Consider the following 23001-nt stretch of genomic DNA (forward strand, 5'->3'; position numbering starts at 1 on the left):
CTCCTTAATAGATTTGTTAAGCCTTATAAAAGTTATGAGTATATTATGCAATGTACTGGTTATCCATCTGGTCACGTGACAAGAGGTTCTGTGAAAATTATGGTATTAAAAATAAAACTTAACCAACAGTAGGGGACTGAGAAGAATCACAAGGAAGAAAAGTCGCCAGGGTTTGGCCACTGCTTGTGGCAGTGTCACGGGAAAGAGCGACAGCAGCCAGGCCCTTATCCACGGCCACAGGAAGTGCACGGGGGACATGCATTTCTGTGTGTGCTCTACTGCGTGTGTGTGTGTGGGGGGGGGGGTTATAGTCCTCACCCCAGCTCTTCCGCCATTCCACCCACAGGCAACCTCAACTAAGTAGTGGGTCCGTGGCCCTAGTAGGAAGCAGCGAGGCTTCGGAAGGAGTCCACTTCCCCTAGCCCCAAGTTCTTCCAGTCTGGGGTCAAAGAGCTGCTTTACTCCGGGAGGGGAACCGAGTGGGCTGCATTTCAGCAGCAGAGCTACAACTAAGAGGTAAGGAGCAGAAGTAACTGGTCGTCTGCTTGACCATAGACAGGAAGGTGCTGAAAGTAAAAGCCTTCTGTGAAAGGAATATAAAACCATAAGGTGAATTTTAGAAGGGCATCCCTGGTTCAACTCAGAATGTTGGTTTCAGTCAAAATGTAAATGGTTGCATCTTACAAATGGTACCGCCACATGCCACGCTCTCCCGGCGTTTCCTATGGTACCACCACACGCCACGCTCTCCCGGCATTTCCAATGGCGCCTCCACACGCCATGCTCTCCCGGCATTTCCTATGGTACCGCCACACGCCATGCTCTCCCGGCATTTCCAATGGCGCCTCCACACGCCATGCTATCCTGCCATTTCCTATGGTACCGCCACACGCCATGCTCTCCCGGCGTTTCCTATGGTACCGCCACATGCCACGCTCTCCCGGCGTTTCCTATGGTACCTCCACACGCCATGCTCTCCCGGCATTTCCTATGGCGCCTCCACACGCCATGCTATCCTGCCGTTTCCTATGGTACCGCCACGCGCCATGCTCTCCAGGCGTTTCCAAGCCCTGCCGAACCCAGCTCTTACTTACGCGGAGATGGACATGCAGTATTGCATCTTGAGGATCCGGAGTTGTTTGCAGCCTATTTGAAGGTGCTGAAGGATCTGGTCTGTAAGGAGGATACAGCCAGAGATGTCCAGGATGTGCAGATAATGGCACTTTGCAGATAACGCCTCCAGACCTCCATCAGTAATCTGCACACAGCCAGAGGAAGAGCAGTTACTGAGCAGCCCTGGCCCGCAGGATAGCAGTATTTTAACTTAGGGTGCTGTAATAAAATAGGATAGATTAGGTGGCTCAGATATCAAGCACTTATTTCTTATCCTTCAGAGAAGCTGGGAGATCCAAGACCACGAACAATGGCTGCCCCTACAGTGTGTGGTGAGGTGCAGGGTTGCAGATAGCTGCCTCATACCATGCTCTAGTGGCACGGAGAACTCCAACCAGCATCCCCTCATGACCTCTTCTAAACCTGTCTAACCCCCCCCCCCCCAGTCCCCACTGTGTGGCATTGTTACGTGGGCTGTTAAAGTTGGACATTGGTGGCCAGTGTAGGGGAGGGGACAAGCACTTGGCCATAGCAAACAAACCAAGGCCTTGGCAGGCTTTCAGGCTTTCTTTCCCTAGTTTATGTAGTGAGGAGCAGCAGGCCGCTTCCCACCGCCCAGCTAGCTTTACCCAAAATAATTACATGGAAACTGTATTCTTTTAAACACTGCTTGGCCCATTAGTTTTAACCTCTTATTGGCTAGCTCTTACATATTGATCTAACCCATTTATAATATTCTGTGTAGCACCACGAGCTGGCTTACCAGGAAATATCTTAACCTACGTCTGTCTGGAGTGGGAGAATCATGGCGACTGCCTGATTCAGCTTCTTTTTTCCAGCATCTGTTCTGTCTACTCCGCCTACCTAATTTTCTGTCCTATCAAAGGCCAAGCAGGTTCTTTATTAATTAATCAATGAAATCAACACAAAACAGAAGACTCCCACGTCAAGTTTATTCCATGATAAGCCAAGCCTGAGGTTTAACTACTTCCAAATAAGAGGAGAAGAGTAAATTGCCTCCAGGGACACGACGGGGAGTCGCGATCTTGTTCTTTTTCACTTAAGCATGCCCTGGTCTGGACGAGAAACGCTGTCAGTTTTCCTTTAGCAGTGAACACTTGTCCATACTTGTGCAGTGGGGCCTTCCATGCTTGACATCGGTGAAGCTCTACCAGTGTGGAGATGTATGCTTAATAGCATTGTATTGCAGACCTACAAACATACATTGCCTGAAGCTCTTTTCCATACGGGATCCAGCTTCCGTCAGAAAGGTCTGAACATCCCAGTGGCCGGTTCCAGAAAGGCAGAGTGGGCATGGGGCAAGAGGGAGATGGACAGATGCCACAGACAGTGCAAGGCCGGCTCAGATGGATCTTGGCCGTGTTCCGTGATCTACAAGTCTGTCCAGCTGCCCTGCAGAGCTAATTCAACTCTATTGCTAGTTTACTTCACTGACTTGGGGTTCAGCTCTTGATTTATAGATGAACTGAAACTTGCAGAGTAAACGAGATTACTCTCCCCGAAGGAATTTTCCCAACTGGATTTAATTTCCTACTTTATGCATTAAAAACACATACACGATGAGGTTTAGCTCATTGCTTTTTTAACGTAAAGTTAAGAAAATGATGCAGAAAAGCCCTTTGGTTTGAAACGTATACTTTTTAAATATGGGAAAACAGATGCTGTCATTGTCTAAGTATTCCCCGTTTCTGGAACATGCTTGGACCCAAGGCTCTGAATTGTAACTGGTTCTCACAAAATTCCTCAGACATCCCTGCCGTGCTGTCTGGGTCTCTGCAGACCTGGTGTCGCTGAAAAACCTCCTTCAGCATTATAGGACAATGAGGTGATGGGACGTGGAGTGGGAGGGTTTGACAAGGCCCTGAAAAGGAGCCCTCGTCCATAGTTCGGAAGTTCTGTGTGTCCAATAGGGAAGTGATGTCTGGGGGGTTATGACTCAAGGGCTGGAAACTAGGGGCAGAGAGGAGTTGGCTAACATCCCCAACTTTCCTGGGAATACAAGATCCTGGCCTTGGCTCACAGGACAGATTGTTATTCCCAACACGGCTCCCTTGTGTCTCTGGAAAACTCTTTTGGTTTCTTTAAATTTATTTCCTATTTTGGAAGAAATAGAAGCGTATTACCTTAAAGATTAGCGAAGGAGAAACAAAGTTACGAATATGCCACCTTAAAACATAACTACGTTTGAACATTCTACAACATGTCTTAAGTTCTGGGAAATTTGAAAAAGGTATCAACATGCTAAAAACACTACCATCTTCTGCTTGACCTCTTGTTCCTGTGATGCGTTGCTGGCTAGAAGCAGCTCAAGGAGACTGTAGGAGGGCAACACCATGTCCAGTCAAAGAACTCCTCAGTTGAGGACTCACATACAGGCAGCTCTGAGTGGAGGCAGCAGGTGGCTGCAGCCACATGAACAACCCCAGCAGTCACGGGTAGGAAACCAACCAGACACCGGCCCAGATTGCTGACGCATTGGCTTGGGAGCAAATAAAATGTGAGAGGTCTGGGCTGCAGAGACGTCTCTGGGGTTGAGAGTGGGTACACCCTTGCAGAGGACCTGTGCTTGGTTCCAGCTCCCATACCAGGCTGCTTACAACTGCCTGCAGTCTAGCTCCAGTGGGAACGGCGTCTGTGGGCACTGCAGCCCGGTGCACACGCCTCCACACTGACACACGTACACACACACACACACAATTAAAACTAAAATATTTTCTAAAGTTTAAAAAGATAGGCATTGCCCAAGCCATCAATCTCAGGGGGTGATTGGTTGCATAGCAATAGATTATATACATTATCCAACATCACATGTCGGGCATCTCATGCTAATATATGATTTTTAAAAATCCATTGATCATATTTCATAACCATTATAAAACCTCTGTCTTATGACTATGTTGAAATTTCTAAACTGAAAGGATTTCCAAGATTCCATTTCCTAATAGTTTTGTAATTTTCTGATGAGTGCCGCCAGCTAGGGACCGCGTGTGCAAACGCATAAGGGCTCCAGGGTGGTCCCCACTTAAACCACGGCTTCTCCAGTGTATTCGTGAGCCTGGCAGTCTCCCAGTGGGTGCTGGGTTCACCCAGGTGGCTCCTCCTTCTCAGTCGTTAGCTCCAGAGAACGCCTGGACTGCAGGAGTGCAGCATCCTGAGCTGGGGGACTGGCTGGACACCCCGGCTCTGCTCCAGTCGCCCTGCAAACAGGGTGCCCCTCGGTGCCTCGTCTTAGCTGTCATTTTCCCCTTCGGGATAAAACCCACGGGTGAGGCTAAGTGGCTCGGCTACAGTATGAGGGAAATCAATGTCTGGTGAAGACTTCTTCCACTCTGGGCTTTGTGGGTGTCTGGTGGAGACTTTCCTCTATGGCGGCCATTCTGGGCTTTGGGGAGTACTGACCTCATTTGGCCTTCGATCTCTCTGCAAATCATGCTTCATGGCACTTGCTGTGTATGAGTGTGTTCTGTTTCAGACAAGTCATAACCAGCCTACAGAGATTCTGCGTCCTGACGCCTACACCCCCAACACAAATGTGGTTAACAGTTACCCCTTGCCTACTTGAGATTTTTTTCCCTCAGGGATGAATTGAATAAATATTTCATTATTGTCATTGATTTCGTTCTTTTCCCCTTATTCTTTGTTTCGGGCATTTTCTTTCCTTGGCATCTCGGTGCCATGGAGATGAGGGCCCAGCCCTGCCGATTGACCTGGAGGTGAGGAGGCTCCCGGGAAAAGCCAGCCTTCCCAGAGACAGGTAGAACAGACACTGAAATCGCCTGTGGGCAGCTGGAATGGTGAGCTAGACTCTCAACATACTTTATGGCCCCTCAAAAACAACATGAGTAGAATTAATTAGTCAAAGTGAAGCGAGTGAGCCACCAGATTGGCCCAAATCAATTTCCTTTTTGCTTCTGAATCAACTAGCACAGCCTGGATGGGAAGGCCACGCCCAGTTCTGACTGTTCTGAGGAATCCACTGCGCTTCCCTTTTCTTCCCCTCCTGTTAAGTACAGAGTGATGCTTTCGATGTCAGTTCATCTATGTTGGATATTCTTTACTGAAGGTGCAAGGGGAATCCCTTAGCTTCTAGAGGAATTCTGTCTCTGTAAAGAAGGAAGCCTCTCCTCTCTTCTCAGTGCTCTTTGGAGCCTTTGTTAGCAGAGCCTCGGGAAAGCCTGCCCTCATCTTCTGCCTACTTGGTGCTGGAGCTGGAGCAGTTCCCCCGAGTTGTGCCGTGAGCTCTCGTGGCCAACATGCAGAATCAGGTGGCCACTGCAGCTTCTCTTCCAGAACCAGGTGACACGGACCAGAAAAACATCGTTTCCCTTGTTCTGACTGAATACATTATTAAAAGAGATCATGTAGCTGGGCATGGTGGCACACACCTGTAATCTCATCACTTGGAAGGCCGAGGTAGGAGAACAGTGTCTAGTCCACAGACAGTCTAGTTCATTGATAAGTTCAAGGCTAGTCTGGCCTAAGTGTAAGACCCTGACTCAAAAAAAAAAAAAAAGTTTTTCCTGTAAAGTTTCTGGCTTTAGTTTGCCCCTGCTTGCCACATCTTCTCCCCTCCTGCCTCCTCTTCTTTGTCTGAAACATTAGTGTGAAGACTTAGGAGGTTCCAGACCCTCAGTCCACTCAAGCCAACAGAAAAGCAGCTGGATTTGCAGCCTGTCAAGAGTGCACAGGCCCTGAGAACCCGGCGACGCTGTTCAAATAGAAGTTAGCGGGTGTGCGTAGCAGAACCAGCTTTCAGCGGCTTGCAGTTCCCAAGCATTTTCAAGGTCTCTTTCTTCTGCCTATTTTAACCACCTCCACAATCTCCCTGATAACATGTTTGGATTTTTAATCTTCTGTTTAGAGACTTCCTTGCTGGTCTGAGAATGCTCGACAGGCCATTTGTGATGAGCAGTGGAGGGCTAGCCCCTGAGCGGAGGCTGTGTGTCCAGTGTGGGCCTCTCCTACAGACCGAGTGCAGAGGCTGGGTTAAGAGTTCTCCATCTTTCTCTGGGGGCTGGCAGAGTCTCCTGCTTGAAGGGAAGTTCTGGATGCTGAGTGAGAAGAAAACTTGCCTACGTGTTTGCTCTATGTGTTCAGGGGCCTCGTTTCCCCTTTCACTTTGGTGCCCAAACTCACAGTTAAACGTGGTGTTTCCCACAGAAACTGTCTGCTGCTTTACTGTCTCTAGATGGTGACAATTTTGCTCTCCTGGAGACGTTTGGCAGTATCTGGAGACATTCTTGGTTTTCAAGATGGAAACCCAAGGTCCAGATGCTAGGGGCCCAGTACCTAGAGGGCAGGGGTGTTAGCTATCCAGTGGTGACAGGACCACCTCCTCCTTGCAGAGAACTGCCTTGTCTGGAGCTTCCACACTGTTGGGGTTGAGAAAGCTGGATTGAGAAGGTGGTGCCCACGCTTCTGGTTTGGTTGGGGAGGTGCACCCCGAGGTATGGGGCAGAGGAGACCTGGGCCTCTGCTCTTCCAGAATGCTAACCAGGCTTGACTTTAGTCTCCTCCCAAGGAGTCTCCTCCCTGAAGTCTACGGGACTGCTAAGCTTAAAACCCATCAGGTGTTCCCAGCTTTCTCTGCTGTGGCGTGGGGTTCAGAGCTGTCTTGGGTCACCTCAATTTGTCCAACTATTTTCGAGTTCCCCCAGTCTCGCTGCTTGTTTCCTTTCCTAATTTTCTTTTCCAGATGGGCCCTACTGTTCAGCTGCAATTGTGATAGGGTTTCAAGAGAAATTGTATGTGTATGTTTGATCTGCCTTGTTAACCCAGACTTGGGTTTCTATAAGACAAAGAAAGTAGGTTTTGTTGGACTTTGAAAGAAATAGTCTATCTTTCAAAACAAAACACAGGACTTCTGTGACCATTTCTGACCTCTTTATACACGGAAAACCGCCCCCCAAAATAAGTAATTTTACGTGCCAGCCATTTGCGTATTCTGATGGCTGGCAGTGGGCAGTTCCCTCCCCGCAGGCATTTGTACAGTCAGTGGTTATAGTAAGCATTGTGTCTTTTATAAACGAGTGTCAGGAAAGTAGCCAAACACTTGAAATTAAGCCTGAAGATGACTCCATGCCCCTTTGTTGGAATATGGGGACACGTCTGCCCACCCCACTGAAGGGTCTAAAGATTTAACCCTTTACTTCCCATGCTGTTTATTATTTACTCTGGCCCAAAGTCAGTGAAGTTATGTGTTAACACTTAGTATTTTTTTTTTGCCCACGAGATAGGTAAATTACTTCTGTCTGGTAGAAACCCTAACCCGATGTTCTATCTGTATTGCCCTGTAGGATAGTAACCAATTTTAGATCTAACCTGAGACCCATAATTCAACCTTCTTTCTTCAGTTCCTACCCAGTGTTTTCTAATGCTCTATACCCTGACTTTATTTCTCTCATTCATGAATCAAATGAATCTCCAGTACATAATTAAGTTTGCATGAGAATAATGTTTTGGATGTTTTTAAGTTCTACTTTGGCACAAATAAAATGCTCAAGCTATTTCCAGTTCAGCGACTGGAAGAAGCATCCAGTGGTCCCAGCCGCCGTGACAGAAACAAGGGAGTTCTAGGTCAGGTCCGGTCCCTGACTGCGGCCCTGCCTGGCTCCGCTCTCAGCACTGCCCTCTGACTGTCGCACGTACCTTTGGACATCCCGCGATGTTGAGAGACGTGATTCGCGTGCAGAAGATGGCTACGGTTTTTATAATTTCGTCCGTGAGGTGGGTACAGAAGGAGACATCGAGGTGTTCCAGGTGCAGCGAGGTCCTACAGTACGACTGGAAGAGATTCCCAAGGCTGCAGGGTTTGCTTTGTGTCCCCCTTTAAACTTTCCCCCCTTACTTTCCCTTAGTCTCTGTGGATCCAATACTGTGTCTGTCTGCAGCTAACTCACCTGCAGTGGTTTACTGCGTATTCATTTGGGACCCTTCGATATAGATTTTTGCCATGAACAAAACAACTAACAAAATATTACATCCAAAATCAGGTTAGCAAAAGATACACGTCAAATTATAAGTTTATCAATACTCAAATTCCTGCTAGCAAAATCCAGTTTTTCTGAAGTCACTCATGATGAAATGTGATTGGCATATCAGTAATTAACAGGTTATATTTGTCCAGATGATTGGATAAAAGGGGCTGTGGATGTGAGAGCAGATGGCAGATACGTTGGGGGTGATGGTGGAAAGAGCATATTCTTTTTATTTTTTCCCATTGTGTACAACCTAGGAGAACTTAACAAACACTTTTGGAACCCCCATTTCTCTTCTAATTAGTGTGAATAATACCTAGAGTGTAGCATTATTCTGAATTGGCAGCACGGTCATCTGTCACAGAGCAGCTCACCGCTTCCCTACAGCAATACCTGGACGGCCATCGGTGTGTGGCTAACGGTTAATTGGATAATGAAAGCATGCCACACAGAGACACTGGGATTTGTTAGACCATAGAGAAAATTGATATCAGGAAATTTTCAGGGAAGTGGTTGAAGCTGGGAGGTATTGAATTGAGCAAGGTAACCAAGACTTAAAAAGCCAAAACCCACATAGCTCATCTATGGACCTTAGTGTATGACGTCCATCTGTGTTTAAACAAGTGGAGGTAATGCGGAGCAGAAGGAGGCCATGGGGTGGGGTAGGCAGGATGAATGATACCAGGAGGGGGAGGGGACAAGGAAGAGAATCAACAAAAACAGAATTTGCTTAAAAGTCCCACACTGAAACCCAGTACTGTCTGTGCTAATGTGCTAATTTAGAAAGACTCTATAACTCTGCAGATATTATATAAGGACAAAATGAGGAGTTGGAGGAATGGCTCAGCAGTTAACTGTAGAGGACCACAGTGTGGTTCCCAGTTCCCAAGACCAAGGTTCAGGGAATCCCATGCCCTCCTTTGGCCTCTATGGGCGCACACGCGCACACACACACACACACACACACACACACACACACACGATGGAGGGAATAAAAATAAAATAATAAAGTCTTTAAAATAAAAATGATATTCAAAAAACAAAATGATCCACAAAAATAAAGCTAAATGTGTGACTGTAAAAATAGAATAAACCAAGACAAGTGGAGATCAGATGCCATGACTAATTCCAAGTGATACAAGAGAAGTCTGCCTCACCACAGTAACCATGGCAACCATCAGCCACTCCCCCTCCACACCACTGTAACCATGGCACCATCAGCCATTCCCCCTCCACACCACTGTAACCATGGCAACCACCAGCCACTCCCCCTTCACCACTGTAACCATGGCACCATCAGCCACTCCCCCTCACCACTGTAACCATGGCAACCATCAGCCACTCCCCCTTCACCACTGTAACCATGGCACCATCAGCCACTCCCCCTCACCACTGTAACCATGGCAACCATCAGCCACTCCCCCTCACCACTGTAACCATGGCACCATCAGCCACTCCCCCTCACCACTGTAACCATGGCACCATCAGCCACTCCCCCTCACCAATGTAACCATGGCAACCATCAGTCTCTCCCCAGGTGCAGTGCACTCTGAAAAGTGCTCAGGTGCTTAGAGTTCTCTCTACTTAACCCTTCACCATTAATTTTACTTTGAGCATTAGATTTGGCAACTCTACTGGGTTCCTAGATAATAGCTCTTATTTTTATGAAACTGGATGCCCATTGGACTACATGCCAGCCTTGCTTTCGGGACTGAGGAAGGACTTGAGTGTCAGGTAAACTCATGGCTGTCGGACTGATGCTAACATGAGTGCCTCTCTCCCTCCGCTTCTGCCTCTGTTTTTGTTTTAGAGTTAAGGATGAGGAAGAGCTAGTTCACAGATACAGAGAAGGGGACATTTAGAGGAGATACAGTCTAGCAAGGCACCCAGCTCTGGGCGGGGAGGAGTAGTTAATAGGACCCATCCTAAAGGATGATTACACAGATTATATGTGTAATATGTTTGTATATATGATATAGCTCCTACCCAAATCAATTACTGCTAAAGTTCCATGCTGTGTAGAGTATGATCAGAGGGACTGTACAGGAACTGCTGGTGTGTAGCACATGGTGAGTCCTCACAAAGTTTAGTGCTTGCCTTAGCTACACATGAACTAGAGTGGGAGGCACCCAGACGAGATTAACTTGATCCACTGTCAAGGATGGCAGGCGTGTTGGAGGGAAAAGGTCAACGGGTGATTACTACAGTTGATGGTGATGTCATTGTGTTTGTTTTTACCACTGTGAGAAAACACTGACCAAAAACAGCCTGAAGGATGAAAGGGTTATTTCACCTTACAGCTTCAGGTCACAGTCCATCCCTACGGCAACCATGACCACTCACTCACTCTCCACCAGCCCAGGGGTGGCACTGCCCGGGGTGGGATGGGCCTTCCCACTCCACAGACTTAACCCATAGGCCAATCTAACGGAGCCATTTTCTCAGCTGAGGTTCCCTCTCCTGAAATGACCCGTGCTCATGAGAAGCTGACAGAAGCCTAAGCAACACAGTCCAGGTAGATGTGAAAACTTCTCAGCACAGAACAGTAAGCACACAGAGAACGGGTAATGACGAACCTGAGAATACACACACGGTGAATACACAACATCCATATACTGTGATGTGCGACAGTCTGGACAGCAGAAACTGTAAATCCATTGGGAAGGGCTAAGTGTCAGCTGCTGGTAGCTTTTCTGTGACACCACTGTTAAATACTGGATACTGACAGAGAGAAAGCCGGCTTGGCCATTATCCCTCTCTGACCGCAGCAGCCAACAGTGACGACAGAGCCCATGCAGAACTGGCATTTTCCATGGGGCTCAGCACTTTCTGGACCTGACTCACCCTGGGTTGTGACTAACTTCACATGGAAATCTGTAATGTCTAGAACCAAGCGATCCAGGAATTGGAAGGGGTCACTGTTCGGGGACAGAAGGGTCGCTGGATATAAACAAGCTCGGGGAACACCCAGGGTGGTACCGAGGGAATCCACCTTTGACCGGAATCGATGGCTTTGTCTCTCAGCTCACTTGCCGAAAGGACTGCAGTGAGTCTCTTGGGATCCTTTCTGGAACTGTGCTAGTTTCAAGGGCTTCCACAAGCACCCCATTAGAACATAGTACATTCTCAGTAAGTATGGGTTGTGGATTGGTCCTATGCAAGTGTCTTCCAGAAAATTAAGTCTGTCTTAATAACACGAGAATTTTGATATTGCAAGGTGGGGGGTAATATTGTTTCCTCTTAGAGAATGGGCAAAGAGACAAGTCATAGCGCCTACGGTGTTTGGTCTGTGAGGGACCGATCGGACGATTCGGTGAAGGTGCTGGTTATGCAAGCCTAATGACCAGTGTTCAACAGCCAGGAACACAGTGGGCAGAACAGATTCCTGAAGTCGCCCTCTGAGCCCACACATGCTGTGGCACACCTGATGTACACAGAGAATGATAACAATTAATCAAAAAAGGAGAACCTTGAAAGCTGGCTTTAAAGGGAGATGCAAGGCACCTCTTCAGCCCCGAGGTCCCACGTCTGCAGGCGTGTCTCAGCGTGGTCTCCTCCAGAGACAACTGCCAGGTTCTCCGCTGGCTCCAAAGCTGCCCCAGTCGCTCACGTCAATCTTATTCTCCCCTTTGCACTTCTTCCGAGTCAGTGCCTTACTGTGAAGGCGGAAGGAGTATGGAATGCGACCAAGTTTGACTCCCTTCCAGTTTATCAGCCCGTCTTGCTGTGCGGAACACTTCTACGGAGAATGTCCATGTCACCCCATGTCTCCTGCACTGAGTCACAGTGTGGGGGCTAATAACTACATTCCTAAACTGGGGACCTCGCTCCTCTCTGTCGATTGTCACACCAGTGCTCTTTTGCCCAAAGCCTGGTTTAACCCATCTCAACAGGTGGCAGCTTTGCCCCAAACTCCTCCCTCCGTCGTCCGCTCTCATGGTCATGAGCCTATTAGGGCCCCATTAGTTGTCCTACAAAGTTGGAGATTTTTGTTTTGTTTTTTTTTTTTCTCTGTTGCTAATTCTGGAAAAACCACTGTGCTCTCAAGAACTAACTTCTTTAATAAAGATGAACTGGACTGGCACAAACTAAAACACAATTTCCCCAATTATAAATGATGCACTTGGGCCTCATACAGTCCTGACATGTGGAGGCGCATTTCCTCAATGACAGCCTCCTTCCTACCAGACATCGGACCACGTGGGGGCTGGTCCTGGCTTTGGGCATGTGCTCTGCAGAGCCTGGAGCCCCATCCTGGTGAGAATGGTCTCGCTTGCCCCTCTGCTGGGAAGCCAGGCCTCCAAAGACATCCCTGCTCTTCAACAGCAAAAGAGCAGTATGGGAGGAAAGGGGACAAAGCCAAGGCCACAGCAAGCATCTGCAAAGAAGCTTCCATATTTCACATTGTCTAAAGCTTACATGGCAATCTGGGAAAGAGATGTTGGCTTCAGCCTGCTCAGCTGTGGTCTACGAAGCCCAATCATTCTTCCAGGCAGCAGGAATGACTCCAAACTCCTACTCCTCTCCCTCGCTTTCTTATGTTCTCCTTGGATCTCCTTGGATGAAGCTGTTTGTGTAGCTACCTTATTGTCTGCATTGTCTGTAGCTTTAGAAGCCGTGTCCACTTATCCTTATGGCCCATAGATAAAGGCTAGCTCACCGAGGAAGACTCCACAGAGAATGGAGACTCTTCTTAATGCAAGGGAGGAGAACGCACTCCTGCAGATGGCAGGTGGCCAGGACTCTTTCCTTCCTGCACAAGGTCTAGGGACCTTTTGACTGAGTCCATCAAGGGAGGAGAATGCACTCCTGCAGATGGCAGGTGGCCAGGACTCTTTCCTTCCTGCACAAGGTCTAGGGACCTTTTGACTGAGTCCATCAAGGGAGGAGAATGCACTCCTGCAGATGGCAGGTGGCCAGGACTCTTTCCTTCCTGCACAAGGTCTAGGGACCTTTTGACTGAGTCCATCAAGGGAGGAGAATGCACTCCTGCAGATGGCAGGTGGCCAGGACTCTTTCCTTCCTGCACAAGGTCTAGGGACCTTTTGGCTGGGTTCAGCATCACTGGATAATTACTCAGCTCCCCTAGGTCTCTATGCTCTTCTCTGCAGCACGGGAAAATGTGGCACTTTGTGATTTCTTTGTTGGGAGCTTCAGCGGGTTAATACGCCAAAAGCGACCTCACGGTGCCTGGTCCACTGCTGACAGATGGCCAACAGGGCTTGGTACCATTATTGTCTTCAGACTCTCTCTGGCACTGCCAAAATTTTTAAATTGTGAAAAACTATAGTAAAATTATTTTTTTTTTTTTTTGGTTTTTCGAGACAGGGTTTCTCTGTGGTTTTGGAGCCTGTCCTGGAACTAGCTCTTGTAGACCAGGCTGGTCTCGAACTCACAGAGATCCGCCTGCCTCTGCCTCCCAAGTAGTAAAAAATATTTTAACTAGATACTCTCAATAAATACATATTAATGTACTTTGTAAAGTATGTAGATATATAATTGATTAAACAAGTTTTAAGTATATATCAGCAAATACTATCAATAAAAATCTAATAGTCTTAGAAATTCTAGTATTTCCTTCTGACCCCAAAATAGATTGCCTTGTTCATCTTCTCACTAATCTGGATGGTCACTGACATCACACGTCCTGTTATAAGTTTGGACTAAAGGAGGGGAATTTTTTTTTGAAGTATACAGTGTGGTAGATGCATGGAAGGAAGGCATGAGGTGGAGAACTGGGGGACAGGGAGATGAGCAATAAGCAGTGATTGACATGCACCCTGGAAAACCCGAGAGAAGAGCAGGGAAAGAACAGAACAACGTATCTCCTAGTGGGAAACTATGTTTTGGTAAGCAGAATTTGTTGGAAAAAATCCAAAATAGTTTCTGGCTTCAGATCTTATCCACAAACTAGAAATGGGCCAGAGGTCAAAGGACAACAAGGACACCCACACTTTCCATTCCTCCATGGAAGTGGTCCAGTGGACAAGAAGGGCAGGAAAGAAGGGCTGCTGGTTTCTGTCCAGTCACCCTCACTACTTTTTGTCCTTTTTCTTACATTGTCTCAAGAAAATGACAACCGAGACCACGGTCATCCAAGGACAGCCTCATGCATCCCAGTGTCTCTAGAGACTGAGTCTCAGGTCTGTCTGTACGACTTTGCCCCTTCATCTTAGGACACAATAGAACCAAAGATGTGTGTGGTCCAGGCTGGCCTCAAACTCCAGGTCCTCCTGCCTCTGCCTCCTTCAGCACACGCTACCAGCCTGCACCACCAGGCTCAGTAGTTAAGAGCACTGCCTGCTCTTCCAAAGGTCCTGAGTTCAATTCCCAGCAACCACATGGTGGCTCACAACTATCTGTAATAAGATCTGGTGCCCTCTTGAGAAAGAGACGTAGTCAGTCGCCCTCATCAATTTAGATCATGAGACCCAATATGGACAAATTCAACAGAATCATCATATATGGGCTGCCCATGCCTGCTTCAGCATGGCCAGAGCATAAATTTCATTTTTCAGAACCAAAGATGATCTAGTCAAGGGAGGTTTCTAGCCTTGTAGAAAAGCTCAGACCTGGAACCTGTGGGCTTATGTGACTCTAACACATTTTTAACCTTAACTTTCCTCATCTGGAACAGCGAAATAAAAAGATCTCTACCTATCTCATGGGCTTTGGGAAGTTGGCAAGAGCATCTTTTCTGTTGGCACAAATAGCAGCCATCCCAAGAGCTGTCTTGTCTGTCGGCACTGACTCGAGAGTCATGGACCAGCACTGCCTGCCTGGGATGCCACCTGCTGTCAGGAGGGTTTCAGAAAGGAAATAAAGCAAGGAGAATCACGGAAATCATAACCCAGGGAACGACGGCTCTCCTGAGGCATCCTGATCACGTCAGGCACAACACAATGGACAAATCCTGCGTGTGTCACAAACTCTACTGTCATGGGAGTGTGGGGTCCCGTGCTTTCTTTCCTTGCCTTTTTACTTGGCCTGCAGGCAATCTGACAGGTTTTGTTTAACTTTAGGCAAGTTTCATCTCACGTGTGATAAACTAATATTCTGGGGGTAGCCTAGGGGCAGAAAAGGCCTCCTAAGGATTATCTTGCTTTTAACACGTTCTTCCCTGTGGACACTTGACCTGAGAATAACAGATGTTTGAGTCGGTTAGGAAGTGCAGGGAAACCAGTTCCCTACCAGTTCTCACGGTGGGAGTGGTCGGGAAGCCGGCCCTGCAGTGGGGGTTACTCGGCTTCACCTGGTGCTTTGCCAGGAAAACATGGTACCCGGCACTCCAGAATCTCTTGGAACCTTCTGAGCTCCAGGACTCTGAGAAGCTGTTGAATCCCACATCCTTTGAAGTCTGGCAAGTTTCAAACCCTGTTGGACTGCTTAAAATTGGAAACAGATTGGAGTCAAGGAGCAGCAAAGCGCCGAGCTCTCTGCGTTTGCTCCCAGCCGTTGAAGAAACAATGACACCCAGATATCTGTGCCCCCCACACCGGTTGATCCCACATCTCCTGACTCTCTTGGCATCTGCTGTTTGACTGTAAAGCTCAGCAGACTGTTCTCAGCGTGGATGATCCGTGCAGCAGGGATTTCTCCATCGTTCCAGGTTTTGTGGCTGTTGCTTTTCAATGAGTACCAATGACCACCCCTTTAAATCGATCAAGAAATTACTTAGTTCCTCTTCTCAAACACTTTTTAAAAAATCTACAGGCTGAGCCCTCTGGGAGCTGCTTCATAGACCTTCTGGTCAACGCTTCTCGACATTAGCCTGGAGTGAAGGCAACAGCAGAGGCTTTTCTGGGCACTAAAGCCAGGTGCTGAAACGCCCAAGTCTGCTGTTCAACTTCCCCCAGGACAGCTCGGAGTCAGCTGTACCACAGGCTATCGACTAAGGTCAGCTGACTAGGGCTCTTAACTGTTTCCCTTTCAACCCATGAGCACAGCTTTATCCCTGGAGACTAGGTGTAGTTATCAAAATCTCCTACTTTGGTAATTTTTGCATGACTTAATCCTGGAAACTAAATAGAATCAGTGTTGATTTTTTTAATAGTTGCTAAGGGGAGCTGACTCATCTAGCCCATCTTTGACAGTGGAAGCCAAGATGTATCAAAGGCGACCAAAATCAATTTTGGTTTAGCACCGGAGGGAGGAGCTATCAGTCAATAAGGGAGTGGTGAAAATCTGGCATAAACAATGTTTGGGGGCTAATTAAAAGTGGTGAGTTAAAGCAAACGATTTTAGATGAGGAAAGAGCAGAGGAGGGTGACGCAACCTTGTTGTTAGAGTCCTGATAAATCTTCTGAAACTCCAGACAGACATGTCTGCAGCAGGCTGGCCAGAGACTGTTGAACAAGGTGGACCCTTGGACTATTGAAAAGCCAACACACATGCGTGTGTGCGCGCACACACACACACACCAAAAACAAAAGAGAGGAGGGGGAAAATGGAGAGACGACGAGAAAGAAATTTTTTCCTGAGTAGAACATCTGATCTTTGTAACTGGAAATGAAATAATTCTGCATCTCATGTTTCTTTAAAAAGGTATCTTTAGGTTGCAGAAAATAAAGAGCAATTTTGAAAGTTTAGACTTTTGAAAAAGAAATACCAGCATTTCACTGCACAAGCACACACTTTCGCCTAGAATTAAACTTGGGCACCAGAGAGGAGTAGGGGAGACGCCTGGAGCCATAGGATTAAACACAGATGGCAGAAAGCGGGGCTCTCCTGATTTCTGGCTTCAGCTGTGCCCCAAGAAACACGTTTTCGGGGATGGATATTTAGAGGCTGACATCACAGGGGTGTGCTAGAACCCTTCTAAAAGATTTAGTTACCGGCCAGATACAACTGCCTCCTCTCTAAAGAATGGAACTCAATATTAGAAATGTCAATATTTTTAACTTTTATTTGGGGCCTTCATTCATCCAGTAAAGACTTATTTAACGTCTATAATCACCTACACCTGAACAACCCCTACTACTAGCCACCAGTTCAGAGAAAGTCTTTCCTCCCAGGCAAACTGGAGTCATGTCGCAGAGTCTGGTTTCTCCCGGCATTTCGGTCAAATTCTGCTTTGTTTGGGCTCTCCCAGTCACCTCGCGATGCCAGTCTTACTCCCGGCCCGTGGACGAATGGATAAATGAGCCATCAGGTGGGTGCTTAAGTAGATGGTTCACACTGTGTATAAACATCATCAAAATATGGTGCTGTGTCTCAAATACACATAAAAATTGTTAACAGGTGTTTGTACACATGTGTGTGCATGTGCATGTGTGTGGGTGCGTGTGGGTGCGTGCATGTGCGTGTATGTGTGTGTGCTGATTTAGGACCAAGACTTGTCAAGAACAATGTAAGATATTCATAATGCTAAAATGTCACGTTAATACTGAGACATCTTAATGGCGCACTTATTTGCGATGATGCTTGACTGTTTTGTTTTTAAATCTCTCATATCTCTCATCTGTCACCTTTTTGATTTTTTTGAAAACCTGACTGTATCACGCTAATGGCTTTGTGTAAGTGTGTGATTAACCAACATTTAAACCACAATTTACACAAATCTTTTGGCTTCTTTTCATAGAATTTTATGTGCACCCCAGCATCTGTAATTTCTTATTATAGACTTATAATCTTGTCCCATATGAAGGTTTTCACTTTCTGGCCCTTTATCTTGAAGCAGCTTTGTTTTCTGAATAACTCTGCACTGGGCAGAGCTGGTGCAGGGACTAAACTTGGAAGGAACAGACCCTGCTTCCCACCACAGCTTTACAGATCCCTTATTTTTCATTTCTTTCTCGTTCAATGCATGCCCAAGATGCAATTTTGAGCCTCTCTCTCTCTCTCTCTCTCTCTCTCTCTCTCTCTCTCTCACACACACACACACACACACTGAAATGCTTAAGGTGCTAAAATAATTTCATTGTGGCTTACATGTACTGTGTACTTTACAGTTTCCTGCATGGTACTCGGGCCATGCCTATGGACCCTCTACCCTTCTCGAGAATTCCTCAAGTGTCAGCTGAGCATGATAATTCATCTCACTCACTCGCTCATGTTGTGCATCTGTCAAAGGACACTGCGAACTGTGTGGATAACTCCCAAGAGTTAGAAAGTGTAGTCTCTAAACTCCCCCAATTTTCACGGTTAGATTTTCTAATATTTTAGTTTCTATTTTGTAAACTATTTTCTCTATGTGTGAAAACTTTGGGCCACGTAGAAGTGTATCACTCTCCAGGTAGATGCCCCTATTGATCCTGCAAGCCTGGCACAAAGATGGGGACGAAATAAGGACACAAAGCTTCTTTGGCATCTCGGACCCTAGACCCGACCTGTACAATGTCTTAGTGACCTTTGTGTTAGAGACCAAAAACACCTGGCAAAAGCGGTTTAAGGGAGGAAGGTGGGCTCTGGCTCATGGCTTTAGGGAAACCTCGGTCCACAGTGATGGGGAAGTATGGCAGCATTCACTGTGGCCACAGTGTGTGGCAGGGACTCCTTTCTTTATGTGGAGTAGACAGGCCAGACCCAGAGGCTGGTCTAACCTTAGAGAACGGAGGAAGTGGTCTACTCCAGCGGCCAGGCTGCACCTCCCAAAGGCTCCGTGCCTTCCGGATAGCACTGTAAGCTAAAGACTGGGTGTTCAGACAAAAGCCTGGGAGCAGCATTTAGCTTTAAATCATGACGCCTAGCATGGACTCTGTGTATTGGGCGTTGGCTCCTGTCTGTCCTTTCTACTGTGACTTACAAAGTTTATTCAACTCCAGCTTAATTTTTAACCTTAGCCCCTTAGCAGGAACCCTCATCCTCTTACCCGAATTCCAACGTCGGAGATGTTGATACACTCAGACAGAGAAAGTTCCCTCAGTCTCCTGTGTCTGGAAAGTGTGGTCAAGCCCTGAAAATATAAAGGTGATTTTGTGATTCAATTCAGTACGGGATGTATCCAAGAGACATCCGTACAAGCTAATGACTTAAAAGAGCAATCGTCTATGAAAGCCAAACAAAAGTACCTACCTTCTGGGTCATACTTCTTTACGTCTAACAAACCATGGGCTATGTTGACAAGAAAATTATTAGTACTAATCACTATTAAACCATTAAATAAGAATTTCAGTTATCTCTAATACTTAAAAAAAGCTACGGAGAGCTAGAGAACCCCTTAAGGAATCACCTGGTGCTACTGTGTAGAGACAGACGCTGTTGGAATCAACGTGAGCTGCTCCGAGTGCCTGAAGACACTCGATTGATGCGGTTAATGAGTTTATTAGGTTCGTATCCATTCCTAGCCTAAGAAACTCAAAATCGTTAGTTCATCTCATGAGTCTAGTTTCTAAAAGAGAAAGGGGAACAATCTTTATAAAGACCCAGCAACAATAGCAGCCATCAGTAGCCCACATCTTTCAGGCTTAAAGACAAGACAGCAGACTGCTCTCCTGGCCTCCCCTTGTGTAGACATGGCTACGCTAGGCCACTTCTCAGCCGTTTTCCCAAGAGCTGACTCAATGGCCCCCATGTGCACTGATGATGTCATGTCTCCACGTGACTGATGACATGATGTCTCCATGTGCACTGACTGGTGACGTGATGTCTCCACGTGACTGATGACGTGATGTCTCCACGTGACTGATGACGTGATGTCTCCACGTGACTGATGACGTGATGTCTCCAAGTGACTGATGACGTGGTGTCTCCACGTGACTGATGACGTGGTGTCTCCACGTGACTGATGACGTGGTGTCTCCACGTGACTGATGACGTGGTGTCTCCACGTGACTGATGACGTGATGTCTCCACGTGACTGATGACGTGACGTCTCCACGTGCACTGATGACGTGATGTCTCCACGTGCACTGATGACGTGATGTCTCCATGTGACTGATGACGTCATGTCTCCACGTGACTGATGACGTGATGTCTCCACGTGACTGATGGCGTGATGTCTCCATGTGCACTGATGACGTGATGTCTCCACGTGACTGATGACGTGATGTCTCCACGTGACTGATGACGTGATGTCTCCATGTGCACTGATGACGTGATGTCTCCACGTGACTGATGACGTGATGTCTCCATGTGCACTGATGATGTCATGTCTCTGGTGTGCCCTGATGGCGTGATATCTCCTATGTGCCCCAATGACGTGATGTCTCCACGTGACTGATGATGTCATATCTATGTGCACGGTGACTTGGTGAACTGGCTGACAGCTGGGCATGTGTACTTGTTTCTGGTGCTAAGGATGAGCCTGGGGCCTTGGCATGCAGGGCAAGTGCTCTCCTGAGACACAGCCTCAGCCTCTCTGTCTTGTTTTGCAGATCTGCAGGCTGTGTGGAAATTCAAGGCTCCAGGTTTCCAGCAAGCACTTTGCTCCTCCATAGCCCAGAGAACTGAAGAATCCAAGATGCTCAGGAACCCACAGTGGGAAAGTGACTTACACATCAGTAGCAGGTTTACCGAGGATTCTAAAGAAAGTGGGTATCAAGTCATCCTAACAAATCTGTATGTCACACAGAGTGACAGAGGTAAACAGAGCTTTCCTGGTGTGGGGAACACATCGTCACAGCGAGACCAAAATGCAAGAAAAATGGGACTTGTGTTCTAAGAGACGTGTGAAGACCACACAGGAGACTGCCTCCAACTGGAAGGCAGAGGTGGTGGTCTAGCAGAATTTCCAAAGAGAACTCTGGGTTAACCCTAGAGATTGTGATTTTTGGCCAGCAGTAAACAGCCTCTCAGGCGAGGAAATGGGATGAGCAGAGACTTCGTTTGGAAAGTGAGTTGCTTGGAAGTATTTCAGTTTGGGGTCACTGGGACCAGTGGGAAGGAAGACAGAACACTGCCGGGGACAGGTCCGTGCACGCAAGACATTTGAGAGCTGAAGATTCCTTGAACGTCTCTCCAGGTTTTACATCTGGATTTGTTTAGCTAATGTAGACCGGCATTGGCAATGAACTGGTTACTGAGTATTGGGATGGGGAGCCTGCTCTGGCCAAGTCATCCTGTCCCTGGCTTGGAACAGCACCAACGTAAATATCAAACATCTTCTTCCAAGTCTACATTGAAAACATACGCAGCTCCAGAAAGGTTCAAGAACATCAGAAGGAATACCTTTCTGCCCCTTGCCTACATTCTTCGGTTCCACATCAGCTTCAGGTGCCGCCTACCTTAGGTGCCATGCACTTTGGTGGTGGCGGTGGTCGTCATTGTATGTTGTCGGGAGTGGGGACAGGTCTTTGATTGGCCTGTGAGCCTCAGGGATTTGCCTAGCTCGACTCCCCAGAGCATGCCACCGCACCTGGCTTTCCATATGGAGATCTGAGGCTTGCACCTGGATCCTCACGGATTGCAGACTGACCTCTCTCCCCAGCCCAGGGTACCTTCCGAAGCGCACACGCCAGTTCTTGTGTGTAATGTCTCATACTCTGCATTTTCCCGCTGACGCCACGTCTCCTTGGGAGTCTCTGTGTCAGGCTGTTCCACCTTCAGGGAGGTCATGGGGTCACTTGGTGTAGGGCTAACTACTATACTACTACATTAGAAACACGGTTTCCTTCATTTACCACGTCTGGAGTGTGGGTCTCTCAGGGTATTAGAATACAGTTCAACAGTGACCTTCTGATCTATGGTTTTAGTATTTCTTGGTGATCCTTGCCTACATAAGTTATTAAGTGCAGCTTTATAAATTCTGTCCTTCATTTTAGAATTCTTAGCTGAACTTTACTTAAAACTTTGTTTTCTTACTGAACTTTCCCTTTAATTCTGGTAAAATTTTGGGGAGGTGCTTTAAATAAGTTAAAGCTCTTAGGCCTGGTCTTGTCCCAAGTCATGTGTGGTATTACTTAGTAACTGTTTTATATACTGGGGATTGAACACCGGGTCTCAGGAATTCTGGGTAACTTTCACTGAGTTACATACTCAGCCACCTATATATATGAGTTTAGCAAGTGGCCCAAATTTTCTCTGCAGCCCTGGTCTAGACTGTGCTGACTGTAGATAGTTTATCAATGGGGCCGTCTCCGCAGCCCTGGTCTGTTGTTCTCGACTGTGCTGACTGTAGATAGTTTATCAATCTCCGCAGCCCTGGTCTGTTGTTCTAGACTGTGCTGACTGTAGATAGTTTATCAATGGGGCCGTCTCCGCAGCCCTGGTCTGTTGTTCTAGACTGTGCTGACTTGCTCTTATCTTGCTGGCACACTGCAGATTCACAGCTGAAATACACTTTCTTCTGGAATTGTTTAAACTGAGAAGGATTTGTTCTTCCTGTTGCTACTCACATTTTGTTAGCAACAGCGAGTCAAATGTATCCTTGGGAATATGCAGCATCTTGGTTAGCATCTTTATAGTCGCCGATAAGACTACAATCCTCTTGAAAATGTATCTTACCCAAACTACCTTCCCTTTGATAGTCTAATTAGCAATTTGATTTTATAAAGAGATTTCCTCCTCAATTATCTTTGTTGTTCTTTTCCTCACTTTATTGTAAGTGTGAATCCCGTGATCACATTTACTTTTAGTTTTCTTTGTTTTTTTTTATTTTTTTATTTTTTCTCTCTGAGACTGCCTTACACTGTAACTCAAACTTTCCTGGAATTCACTATGTAGCACAGACTGGTCTCAAATTCATGGCAATCCTCCTGCCTCAGCATCCTAAAGTACTGAAACTAAAGCTTGAGCCACTCCAGAAAGCTCTGTGGTAACTTCTTTTTTAAATGTTATCAGTCTTTCTGATGGACTGGCCACCACACAGGCCCGAAGGCACCCAGCCTCTGCCCAGCACTTAGACAGGTAGACTGTATCCAGGAGCCCAGCCTCTATCCAGCACTTAAACAGGTAGACTATATCCAGGAGCCCAGCCTCTATCCAGCACTTAGACAGGTAGACTGTATCCAGG

The 23001-nt window shown here is 47.0% G+C and overlaps 1 protein-coding gene across 1 annotated transcript in view; it reads right to left on the reverse strand.

The window, feature by feature from the left end:
• LOC121434711 (dynein regulatory complex subunit 6-like) overlaps nt 1-23001 on the reverse strand; it is a 182443-nt gene that overhangs the window by 1928 nt on the left and 157514 nt on the right. Inside the window, exons 18-20 of the mRNA XM_041633614.1 lie at nt 18922-19005; nt 7783-7917; nt 1095-1258 (exon numbers count right to left, since the gene is read on the reverse strand). Of these exons, the coding sequence (XP_041489548.1) occupies nt 1095-1258; nt 7783-7917; nt 18922-19005 (383 nt within the window). The remainder of the gene's footprint in view (nt 1-1094; nt 1259-7782; nt 7918-18921; nt 19006-23001) is intronic.

Source organism: Microtus oregoni, unplaced genomic scaffold (genome assembly GCF_018167655.1).
Source record: "Microtus oregoni isolate MIOR12 unplaced genomic scaffold, Mior012 000044F_ref0000062, whole genome shotgun sequence".
Classification (NCBI taxonomy): domain Eukaryota; kingdom Metazoa; phylum Chordata; class Mammalia; order Rodentia; family Cricetidae; genus Microtus; species Microtus oregoni.